Genomic DNA, 12,764 nt, shown 5'->3' with positions numbered 1-12,764 from the left:
GTATTGTCAGATTTATTCTTCGATTTATTTCAAAAGTTTGTTGTCGATTTTAACACACGAGTTATTTTTGTTGTTTCACACTCACATGATACAGCAATTTTGAAACAAAGTCCTTCACTAGCTGTTTCACTAAACTTAACGTCTTCTTTGCACTCTCTACAAATCACAATATTACTGATAGCACACAACACAGACTATAATTGTACAATGTAATACGCGTGGGTTGGATTTATATGTACATCCGTGCTTGCAAAACTTGTTTCCTCGGTGTCGCTTTTCGCGCACCTATAAACTTTTTCGACCTTTTTTCTGCATACCGCATATCTTTATTTCGGCCACCTTTCCGATCCATTTTTCTGGCAATGCCTCTTACTTTTCCGGTCTTCGTCTTCGGAATTCGGAATTCGAAGACATAATTGTAAGACTGAATTTTGCTCTTCTAAATTCAATTACTTTTACCTTTCTTTCTTATGAATTATGTACACATATGCCAACCTTTAGAATGTTCCCAATCAATAACAAGCTTTAAAACAAGATTCAGATATATATTTAACTGGATTCGAATAACAATAGATTACAATGAACCGGCTGACTGTTATCGGACGCGCCGAACCTGCGTGTTGCTCAGGTTAAATTTATATAACTCGGCCAATTTTCGGAGTATTTCAATGTGACAATATTTAAAACATTTCTACGACTTCAGTCTTTAAGAAAATGCAAAACAATCGATTTTTTGAAGTCTACAAGACAGATGCCCCCTTAATAACAGGAAATTGCGAGAGAGATATAAATACTATTATATACAAAATGCAGTATTAACACAAAAAGCTGTACTGTATTTTTACACCTACTTGGTTTGTATCATGGGCAATAGCAGCAAATTGATGGTCTCTAAGGTGTAACCGTAAAGGGAGAGCCGTTTATCGCCACTCCAGACTTTATTCACGGCTGAGATCTCGCTTACGTCGTTCATGGCGTTCTTCTTCGCGATTTCCATTTCGGTGGACAAACCGTTCTCGATCACTTCCTTGTTGCGATTGTGTGCTGCGCGCAATTCGTCGATAGTAATCTGCAATCGAGAGACTATCAATAATAATCAGTGCTAAAAATTAGGAATATATTTTTACACGTTAATTACGAGACAAAGATCAAAAGAGATATACAATTGAAACTAGTAGTTAGACGTGCACTTTCAGATTTTACAGTCGAACAAGTAAAAACGTTTAAGTGTATGTCATAGAAATTACTAGAAATTAGTAGCTTATTATTAATAAATAAGTTAAGCAACAACTATAGGTTCAAACAAACACGATAAGCAGACTTTCGTGGAAAGAAGACTTATCTGAGATTTTTCCCAGGAAAAATTGTACTTATGATTTTATATGCTTTCACTGCTACCTGCTACGAAATACCCTTAGTATACCCTTAAAATACCCTTAGTATTTCTGTTACAATACACTATATTGAGAGAAAATAATACACTCATAAGTGTGGATAGCGTGATTAGAATATATGACTCACCCTCTGCGTAACGACGATAACAGCACGTACAGCAATGCGAAAAAAGTGATTCTGTATTAGAACTGTATCTTGCACAAGCCACTTGCGACAATTTCAGTATAAATTTTAACACAATTACGACTACGCTCACTAAAATGGACGAATTACTGAGTTAACATTTTCATGAAAGAGTAAATGTTTATCTTGAAGACCTCTCGGCACATGTTAATTGTGATTAATTAAAAGCGTTAGTTGAATCGACATGTTTGACAAGGACAGAAGTGAAGGGATTCACTTTCACATTCGTGATAAATGGCTACAATAATAATATATCAAGAATATTATTACGTTTCGTGAAGTGAGAAAAGCGCATTTAGTCATTGTTAGAGATAAGCAACAGTTTGCTCGTGACGTTACGTGACAATTGATCGCCAAGTGGCGAGAAACACGTTGAATTACCTGTTCCTTGAGCCACTTGGAATGGGGCCTGCTTCGAGCGATTTGCATCTTCAGCTCGACGTCTTGTATGATCTTCTTCTCTTCGGTGTCAACGAGAAGCATTCGGCCGGGCTTCAAGCGACTCTGCAAATAAAAGAGTATCCCAATAATTGCCACAGAACGGATTCGACAAGATCGGTGATCGACATTCATATGACAGCACTGGATGACGGTCCTACAGCTCTATACAAACCTAGTCCCTAGATGACAAATTATACATCATACATGATACATGATCAAAAAATAAATAAAATACGATATATGTGAGATTAGGCTATTATACATGTACACTCTAACATACAGCGATCAAGTATTGCGGATCGGATCGGTGACAGTCTGCCCTTACCGATTCTTTGGTCACTTGATTCTTAAGTACCAGAGATATCTCTGCAACTTTATCAAAATTGCCAAAGAAAGGATTCGCGTAAAGTGCGAGCACTTGAGGATCACCGAGTCCTGGTTGGAGATCGACGAGGATCTTCTCGATGACCTGGCATCGATGATCATCATTACGTAAAGGCAGAGTGCCAGTACATTACATTGTCTCTGCAATATTTGAGAGATCTAGCGAGTTCGCACAAAATTATTCTCTCGACTCGTTAAAGTATTTTATTATTTTTGTCCGCACGGTAGAACTCTATTTATCAAATTTTGTTTATTTGCTTGACATACAAAAGCGTACAATGCAATTTATTTCATCAATCATTTGAGACAAATTATGCTGCGATTGGATTTCACTATATGGGACAATACGATGGAAGCGATACGCTTGCTGCTTCCCGCGGAAATTCCACGATGTCGTAACGAATAATGCATTTGTTAGACATAGATGAAATACAGTGTGACAAAATGATTTATGTATCAAACAAATTGCGTGACGGTGTGCTTGCATCCCAGAACGAAGACGCCGTGGATTGAGAAAAACCTGGTCGGGGACGTAACATACAACCAAGGACGTACATGATTGATATAACCAAAGACCTCTGGAACTCAAAATTTGCGTATAAGCATGCACAACTATCAAGCCGTAAGATCTGCAAAACCATATCATTTCCTGGAATCAACAAGCCGTGTATCCCCCAATCTCGTCCCGCCGAGAACTCTCGTCCTCGCAGTATTTCAATAAATAAAGTTCCACCGTGCACGTATCGCCCTCCTGCTATACGACTTTTTTAATGAGAGATCAGCAGGAGCGATTAAAGCTCGTTTGTATCGTGATCGATAACCAGTCGACGGGATAAATGCGAACCGTCGAGAATGGCAAACCCGATGATGGCAAAGAGGCGCATAATCGAAGCTAGACATTTGAGAGTTTCGCTGACACAAGAGCCGCCGTCGACAAAAAAAAAAAAGAAAAATTCCCATGTGGAACATATATATCTCCTAAGGAAGTAGAAGTTGCTCTCGGTGATCAGCATTGTCGTTCACCGATCTCATCATCGACAGTCGCGAGACTTGGACAGCGAAACTCTCGAGCGGCAGTGAAAAATCCCAGGCGGGTGCGACTCGCTGCGCGGCATAAACGCGCAAGCATTGCTTTTGTACAATTGCATTCGAGCAGGCTTTGGTCGCTTCCATGAAAGAGATCCTTGGCCGTGTCAGGAGATCCGACTATTCCGGTGGATCCGAGAAGGCGCCTTTCTTTAGTCGCTCTTTTACTCTAGCTGAAAGTGCTCTGTATCGGGGAAATGTAGAGAAAAAAGGCACGGATCAGAGAGAGAAAGAGATATATATATAAGGGGGCGGGGGATGATGATTGAGCATACGAGGGGATGATCCGTCGGTTAAATCATAAACTCTGCGAGCTAGCTGCCTCCGCCTCAGACAGAGAGAGAGGCTCTCCCGTGGGACCGGCTGGTGCTTGGGATGCGTTTATTTCCTTCGTTTACCTTCAGGACTACATTGCTGGGCGGAGTATCATAGACGCCCACTTCGGACGCCATCACCATCATGTTATCCTTAGTGACGTAGAAGCGCGACGGGCGCAGGCCGTTTCTGCCAAACAAAAATTCAAAAAGGTCTTTTGTATTTCACACCACCTCTGTTGTCGCGCGCTAGGTATCAGCTGAGTGAACTACATTGCTGTTCGTTCGCTTGCCTGCCTTCCTGCTGGCTTATACTCTCGCGTATACTCTCTCTCTTTCGCTCTCTACCTCATCTCTCTTTTGCTTTCTCGCGTTCTCTCACTTCTCTTGGCCTGGGCCGTATTTACCTGCGTTAGCAGCACGTTGGGATAACGATGGACACTTAGCAAATAGTAAACATCGATTCTCGCTTCGGCTGTATAAAGATGGAAGAGGGAAGTCGTGCCAAGGAATTGTCTTGATGCTTGATTTTTTCTCTCTCTTTCTGCTCATAGCATGGAGTTGCATTCTTTCCCTCATCTTGAGGAAAAGGATTTTCAAAATTAGTCTTGTTCTGAATAACTTTACGTTGAACTGTTACTTATGCTTTGAAATGTCTTCATATTTTGTAAGGTTCTACTAAATCCAATATAACAATTGTTTTGTGATAAGAGATCGTAGATCAGAGAGACCACAAATAGCAATTAAATTGAGCTACAATTAAACATTTATTCTTTCCAATAATTAACAATAAAAGAATATGTTACATCAATTTTTCGTGTCTGAAATTACTTACTGATCAAAAATTTCTTCCTATATCAATTGTACAAAAATAATACAATGTTTCAGTCAAGTGAAACTCTTTCTTCAACAATTTTCTAAAGCCACTTCCACAAAAATGTCTTTACAAAGGACTTCTACTTCTCCTTGTGCAAGGAATATTCTCATCTGTTTCGCTCGATTGCACGACTTCCCTCCGCCTTGGAAATCCATGTTTACCTGGACTCGAGTATATCTTTATATGTGTGCACCGTTCTCATATATTTCGTGAGCACCGTTAATCCTGCTGAATGCGCCTTGCAAAGCGTAGGCAATACGCCCACGTAGCCTAGTGCGTTCTTTCTTCGCGGCTCCCCTAACAAACGACACCGCAGGAGTCCTTTCGTTCGTCTCGTTTCTCTTTGAGTGGGATTCCCTCAACACTTTGAATGCCGCCTCAACTCTTTGCGTCACTCTATCGCTGCATTTGTCTTGCACCTCGAAGAATTTTCTGATAATTTCTGATAATAGAGAAAGCACTTTCAAAGCGATTTTGCATTGTCAAGACGATATAGCAACAGACAACTAAAAGAAAAACAGAAAACTTCGCTGTACTTCGCGAAACTGCACGAGCACTTTGGATCGCAAAGAGTTAATTGAATCGCGCGATCTTCTGATCTTCAATTGAATTAATTAGTACTTAACTGTCGACGCGAACTTTATTTTCATTGTCGTGGAGCGGTTCGTTACTTTCTCGTCTGTTGGACGAGAATTGACGTGACTGTGTATTTTTTATGAAATTTCTGCGATATCTGTTTGCGGTATTATTACGCTATTGCACGAGAAGAATTCACTCGCTTACCTGTGCAGCTTGTACCAGATTTAACGTAAATCCTTTCTGGCCGTTTCGGAGTTTCATGCAACAGCGAATTAATACACGCATTCATCCTTCGCATTTATTAGACACGTCGACAGTTAAGGATTCCATTTGTCGCCGCATTTATAATGTGATAATGTGATATCCTCCTGTTTGCGAATTTCCTGAGATTTTAAACTAATGAATTAATCAGTCGATCATATTCAAACATGATAATGTTTCGTGCACAATTAACAATCTCTCTTCGTCATACGAATAAGAATGTTAGCAAGAAAATTTACAAAGAATGCTTTACACTAAACACGCATCGCGATCGCTATCAGCAAAGGTCACCGGAATAATTTTGAATTGCAAAATGCGGCGTGTATGTAAATATCATCGCGAACGGATTCAAAGTGTTAAAGATCAATGGGAGCAGAGATCCGAGAAGCCGTAGGAGCCGCGGATCATTTACGATCTGGGGTCTCACAGGCCCGCGAATCCACGGGCGCAGAGTACGGTAAACGTTACCAGATAGCACGAACGAGAGGGAAGTTGGAGCCTACGTAGAAACGTGTAATAAACGACGGATAACGGGACGGAGAGTAAATTTCTACCTGTCCAAGATAGCGCCGACGTAGCGGCCGTCGGTGAAGGTCAGCAGGGCCGGTCCGTCCCAGGGTTCCATGGCGCAGGCTGCCCAGTGGTAGAAGTCGCGTTTCTCGGTCGCCATTGTCAAGTCGTTCTGCCAAGCCTCCGGCACCATCGTCATGACAGCCTGGATTCAGTTCAGACGTTTCAAGTACTTTGCACTAGGACCGAGAGACTCGACCACAACCGCGGATTTATGAAAAAGAAATTTGAAAGTGTCTGTAAAGGTTCTTCGAAATGCGCTTAGATGGTTCTATGATCGAGGGATCCGTGGGATCTAGATAGATCTGTAATGACAGATGATTCGTGAGATGCGTCTGCGATATTAAAAATGTTTAAGATTTGCAAAAGTTTCTATGAAATGATATATGTATAATCTCATGGAATCTGAAATGCACACGGAACATAGAGTTTCTTAAGGAAAAATTTACAGAAATGATAAATTTGGTGGTTTACTTTCTCTCTTCAGAGATAACGGCAAATGGTCGATTAATGTTTTAAGATATTGCCAAGTCGAAATTTGTCAGAATAACAGAAATCCATTATGTAAACGATAGTACTATAGTACCATTCGCCATATTTTGTGCTCACCTACCGTACGTCTTATGTCTGTTGATATATTTTAATGTTGATACGAGTGGCGCTCTTGGCACATTGTCAAGGTAAGCTTACCTCGGGCAAAGAGCGTTGTCCTGCCATCACCAAAAATTCAAGCACACAGTCTGCCGATCCCGAGTCAGAGAGATTTGGCTCCACGACCGGATAGAGCTGCTTCAGCTGATCGCCGTATATCTGACTGCTCATCACACCCTCTCGCGCCTTCATGAAGTTCACATTACCGCGCAGAGTATTAATTTCGCCGTTGTGAGCGAGAAACCTGTCAAGGAAAATGGTTTTGTTATATTAATGTTGTGTGTGCTTACTTTAAACCCGAAATTATTACTTTAGACTAGAGTTCCATTTATCGGAATAATAAATTGTTAAAAAAGCACGTTGATTGCAAAGTTTGCAGAATCAAAACGTGAAACGCAGATCTCCCGTATGCCGCAGAAAAATATTATGCAAAGAAAGACAGTATTATAATTACAATAGCTATAGCCGACGTTGGCCTTGTTCGATAAGAGCTTAGAAAAGCATTTTTATCTCTCAATCGCGTGCAAAATAACATTGCCTGAGCGAAACTACGGATTTATGAAGATCGTGAAAAAATATATAGTTTGAAGCATTTAAACATTAGCATTCTAAACACGCCGAAGCTCTTCTCAGAAATTGTTTCAGTCACATCAATTCTACCAAGTAACCAGTTTGAACTTTGATATTTGAACGTTAATATTCTTGTTTAATCGGAACCGATTAATTAGTTGCTGACATAGTAAGTCATTATTTATTTTCGTCAATAATTTATAAGTCTACAGTCCCTGACATAGTTATGCATTACTTATCGAATAATACTTATCAGTCTCAGTTTGTAATCATAACTTATTATTTTACTCAGCGATGTTATATTTTGTGTGGCAGCTTACCGGAGAGGATGCGCTCTTTCCCAGCTCGGAAACGTGTTCGTGGAGAAACGCGTATGCACCAGTGCCAGATAGGTCTCGAATTTGGGGGACTGGCGTGAGAAAAAAATGCATAATGAAACTTTGCAACACTGATTCTTTTTCTTACAACACATTTGTCAGTCTTACATAACGTTGCCGAGAGACCGGTATTATTTTGCAAAAAAAAACTAACGCGCAGATAATGAGACTCACCTTCAAATCCGTGAAGTACAGCCATAGCTGATCAGCGGTGAGTTGGCCTTTGTAGACGATCGTTTTCAACGACAATGAGCAGATGTAGTATCGCAATCCTGGCCGTGGTATCGAGTGCGAGGATCGTTTCCTCAACACGAACACCTATGGCGAGCAGACAAGAATCGGAGATTAAAACCGCGCAATTAGAGATCGATTAATTAAATGCTGACCTGTGCGTGCGTTTCGACCTTGAAAAGCGCAACTGTTTGCGACAAATCTGCGTTCTATTTTTATAAATTGGCAAAGTTGTTAATGCCGAATCGTTAGCACGATAGAGTGCGAGCGATTTTCGGTTTGGTGATAATTAACTATTGTTACATTTTTCGCTGGGTCGAAGTACAACGTGCAGATATATTAAACAACTATTAATTAATATCAAATTAAATTACCGAGAGATAATTACGATTTTAACGATGGTTATTTATGTAGAATATGCACGTATAAAAACGTAATGTAAATATCAATCAAGTCCAGCTAATTAAATTTCTTTCTTCCATCTGAGTTGAGAGAAATCGGACTTAATTAATTCCGACTGCAACCACTATTAATTATAATTTGGTGCATTGCAATATTAATGTATAATTTTGTCTTTAGTAATTGAATACTTACTTGTCGTTTAAGCGTTTCCGCATCTTGATCACCCGTAACGAACACCTGACGCATATACGGTTCGCATTTTTTCGCCACTTGACCAATCTGGGTACTGTCGGTGGGAACATCGCGCCAACAAAGTACCTACAAATCGCGTGATCTCGAGACTATGTCAACCAACTTGTATTACATATATATACACATACAGAAAGTAAAATAATTAAATAACGTTAATTAATAATTATCGCAGCGTACTCTCAAATTGCATTCCTTAGCCAGCTTCACGAAAGCGGCCTCCGCCTCCTTGTGGGTATTCTTGTCAAGGAACAAGATACCGCTTGCGTATCGTCCAAAATCGGGTAGTTCGATATTCTGCTGCTCGCTACAATAATAAAATTCAAATCGGTGAAATTAGCTGCTTCAATTGAGCCCTCGGATTATAAAAACTTTATTTGAAATTCAAAATCTACAAGTCGCAACGGTTCATTGAGATTGGAAACGAGGATTCGTGACTCAGTAATCAGAGAAATTGGAAATCTATGAATTGTAATACCTAGTAATACATGGATATGTCGCGAAAAACTTATGGAATCATGTCAAGGATCCATCAAGTTTGCAGAACAATTACATCCAATATATTATCCATAATACATTATACACAAATATCTAGGAAACAACAGATTTATGATGTGAAAAATACTGAAAAATATAAATATAATAATAAAATAAATATTAATTGCGATAAAATAAATAATATAAAATAATAAGTATATAAATAAATATACATAATACTGTAATTATACTGTACAAAGTTTCGCGAACGGAAACGACGGATTTACATACATTAGAAACGATTCATGAACTACAGAATATATGCAATTAATTTCTTGCAATTAATTATATTTGTACGTTCTTATCCTTGAATGCTTCATAATCAAATTCCGCTTTATGAGCTATGTATTAGGGCAATTCCGGGATAGATGGCCACACTTCGGGAGAGATGACCAATTGCTCTAATTTCGCTATTGGCCGCACAGCTGTGTGTTATCATTCAATCTGATAAACTTTAGTTGTGTTTGCAGCATGCGATTTTAACATTTTGCAGCAAAACATCATAATTAGGTATTTCTATTTTAAACTTTACTGCCTGCTGAGAATTTTTTCGTGTATTATTATTTTCGTATAAATATCAGAAATATCTGACTTGAACTAACAGAAACAAAGATTTTAGGTTTATTTAGAGTTCTCCACGTGATAGCTGATATTCTACAGTTTTCGCTTATGTCTGCCATGTTTTATAAAGTGCTATGGTCATCTCTCTCGGATAATTGGGAAAGATGGTCATAGCAGCTCCAAAATAATCGCTCACGTAAAATTATTATTATTATTATATTTTTCTACAAAACTTCTCTCTTCTTTTTTATCGAAGAGATACCAAAGAAATATCTAAAGTAGTATCCATGAAAGGTGGAAAGAAAATCTAAAAGACGCTATTAATAACTTTTGCTAAACTCTTTCTTTTTTTAAATATAAGAAGTGTGCTTAGGATCAATTTTTGTCTAGAATTATTTCTTTCCTTTCTTTTCTTTTTACGTTAATTTTAGAGCTGCTCAACTAGCTTTGCATGATCATCTCTCCTATGATTATCTCTTCCAGACATGTGGCAGAGATGGCCAAGGTCCTTGCATTCCGAAAAAAATTTTGTGAAGATTATATACATAGGTTTAGAAAAAATGTTTCATAAAGGAAAACATTAAAACAATACTCGCCTATTTTTTCAAGAGTTTTAAAAACGCTATGTTTTCAGCAAAAAAAAACTATGGCTATCTATCCCGGACTTACCCTATACAAACCGGATTCAGAGTGAGATAACAAATTGAGAGTCACAGATAACGGCTTGTTTACCGCTAAATTACAGGCATACACTTATAAATTTGACCGATCAGACGTGAACATTTCACAAAGTCACGAAAGCCCGCGATGGTCTCAGAAATAAAATTCCGCCGACAAACAGGATTTGCAGCGTGTGTGTCGCTGGGTTACATATTCTCTTACCGAATTTCATTGGCATAGTAATCGTGCGGTATTGCGCAAAGCACACCGGCACCGTCACCAGTGTCGTTATCGCAGGCGCATGCCCCCCTATGATTCATTCGCGCCGACAATATCTGAGCATCTCGGACGATCTGAAATTCGCAGATAACGAGCATAAATGTCTGGATATGAGCGAACCGGTCCTAGGTCCTAGGCGGCAATAGCTTGTAGCCCTCTTATCATTCGCGCAACAAACTCAAGCGATCGCTGATTGCAATTGGAATTGTAATCGCGAGTCACGACTTCGTTCTCGCTTCTATTGCGTTCTCGATCGTTAACTCCTTTCGGATTTTATAACGTAACCCGCTTCTAATAATTTACTGTCGACGTATATAACGAATCGTACCTTCTTTTTCATTACTGCTTCGTTCGCTCGCGGTTATCTCTTATCTTTATTGCCTGCGTAAGGTTTCTACGCAATTTAACACAACTTAACGCGTGCGTATGGACATACGTTTGTAGCAGATCGCAAGGATCAAGCGCGCGATGCTCGAGAAAGATACCAGGATCCTTGAACTTTACACTTAAACGGAAAGAGAAAGAGAAAAAGAGAGAGAGAGGAAAACAAAGTATGAAATCGCGACTCACCTTATGTGACCTTTTTCCATCAATGGCGACGATAAAACCGACGCCACATGCCTCTCGTTCGAGGGTAGGGTCGTACAGACCTTGCTTCGGAGGCAAGGTCCACGGCTCGGAACTCATAGTTGTTATCTGAAAGCTAAAAGAAATTAAACATTAAACATGTCAGGTCGATCGAAAAGAACTTAATTGCTCCGATTATCTTCCTCTTTTATTTATACTAAGTGTTTAATTTAAAGCGAATCTCTTCTTCATTTGAAGAACGCAATATAGGAAAGTCGACTATTGAGTAATTTATTCCGGCAGGAGAGCAAGAGAGTAGGATACACATTTTGCACATTAATTTATTTTACATTTTATGTTTCTTATGTTATTTGTATATTATTTATCTTATTTGTGTCTATATTTTGTCATCATGAGATATTAGATGTGCAAATTAATTTCGGTGCTTTTTTTCAAGAAATTGAGTCTTTATTACAAAATGATAATAAACATGTTAATCTTTGAAATATTCGCTATCATGTTTTAATACTTTTCTCTATCTATCGGACAGCTCACAAATCCTTTCTCGAGAAAAAGGAAGTAAATAATTTGAACACCTAATACATTCTTAATAAATTTGAATTGCACACGTATTTGGTTGACCGGAAAGTTCGCGCGGATGGTTTTAGCAATAAACAAAACTTTGTATTAAGAATTAATACAAAATTCTTAATACATTATTTTAATTAATACTGCCTTTAAATTTTGTTTCAAAAAAATCCGTATGGATCTTTTGGGTAACGCAAAACTCTGCATTAATTCTTAACAAAACCGGTTAATCCAATCATTTCAATAACATAATCAAACCGAAGATATCGAAAGAAGAAGATGCAGATGAAGACGCGCGCATGGCAATAAAAAATTTCAAATGTGAAACAAGACCGCTCTTTCTGTTCTTTCTTCTCTCTCTTTGCGGTCTTGCAACTTCATGATTATTAGTCCAACGATACGATGTCGGCGATCTTCAAAACAGACTGATACGACTAGCTTGAGAGGCTGCGCACTTAAAGGGGTTCGAGATTGCGGGTTGTGTGCGGGGGTGTGGTGAGGTGGAATGAGGGGGAAGAGGAGGAGGACAGGGAGGGGGAGGGAAGCTGGGGTAATCGTATCGCATTGTCGACATTACGTAAAGCGGGCGTGCATACCACGCGTAACAGATACGCGACACCGTGTCGTCTTCGTCGTCATCGTGGCGAACCGCAATAATGATCGGCGTGTAAACAAACGAAGAAAATATGGCAAAGAGATCGGTTCGCGCGGTCCGTTCACGTGGTCGCCCGATGGGCCGTGCGTGTAATGCGCAGGGGTGGCCAACCGTATGGTATTGCTTGCTCGTTGTCGCGTATTTTTCCACGAGACGCTCGAAATCTGACCTCATCTGCCGGTCATCGAGAGATGATCGCTGAAAGCACTTGAATGATTTTCTACTGGACAATATTATGATGTGCGCGAGCTTATCGGGCGAAATCTTATCAGATTGATATTCAGCGATAACAATTTGATATTTGTGGGATTATGCAAACTATTAGCACACAGAGGGGGAATATTTGA

General features: G+C 39.4%; 1 protein-coding gene across 6 annotated transcripts in view; it reads right to left on the bottom strand.

Annotated features, from left to right (window-relative positions):
* Positions 1-12,764, bottom strand: part of LOC105286430 (putative glutamate synthase [NADPH]) — a 35,660-nt gene that overhangs the window by 14,352 nt on the left and 8,544 nt on the right. For 4 of the 6 annotated variants that reach the window (XM_011351381.3, XM_011351383.3, XM_011351382.3 and 1 more), the window contains 12 exons: positions 11,178-11,310; positions 10,551-10,681; positions 8,751-8,877; positions 8,514-8,639; positions 7,863-8,006; positions 7,632-7,720; positions 6,781-6,985; positions 6,075-6,235; positions 3,888-3,993; positions 1,960-2,082; positions 1,522-1,524; positions 852-1,069 (listed from right to left, as the gene is read on the bottom strand). In XM_011351381.3, coding sequence (XP_011349683.2) covers positions 852-1,069; positions 1,522-1,524; positions 1,960-2,082; positions 3,888-3,993; positions 6,075-6,235; positions 6,781-6,985; positions 7,632-7,720; positions 7,863-8,006; positions 8,514-8,639; positions 8,751-8,877; positions 10,551-10,681; positions 11,178-11,294 — 1,550 coding nt within the window. In that variant the 5' untranslated portion in view covers positions 11,295-11,310. Of the gene's footprint in view, positions 1-851; positions 1,070-1,521; positions 1,525-1,959; positions 2,083-3,887; positions 3,994-6,074; positions 6,236-6,780; positions 6,986-7,631; positions 7,721-7,862; positions 8,007-8,513; positions 8,640-8,750; positions 8,878-10,550; positions 10,682-11,177; positions 11,311-12,764 lie in introns of those variants that run through there. The other 2 variants (XM_026973258.1, XM_011351386.3) reach the window with 2 other exon arrangements.

The sequence above is a fragment of the Ooceraea biroi genome, chromosome 10 (genome assembly GCF_003672135.1).
Source record: "Ooceraea biroi isolate clonal line C1 chromosome 10, Obir_v5.4, whole genome shotgun sequence".
In the NCBI taxonomy this organism is placed as follows: Eukaryota; Metazoa; Arthropoda; class Insecta; order Hymenoptera; family Formicidae; genus Ooceraea; species Ooceraea biroi.
This window is presented reverse-complemented; position numbering and strand designations above follow the sequence as displayed.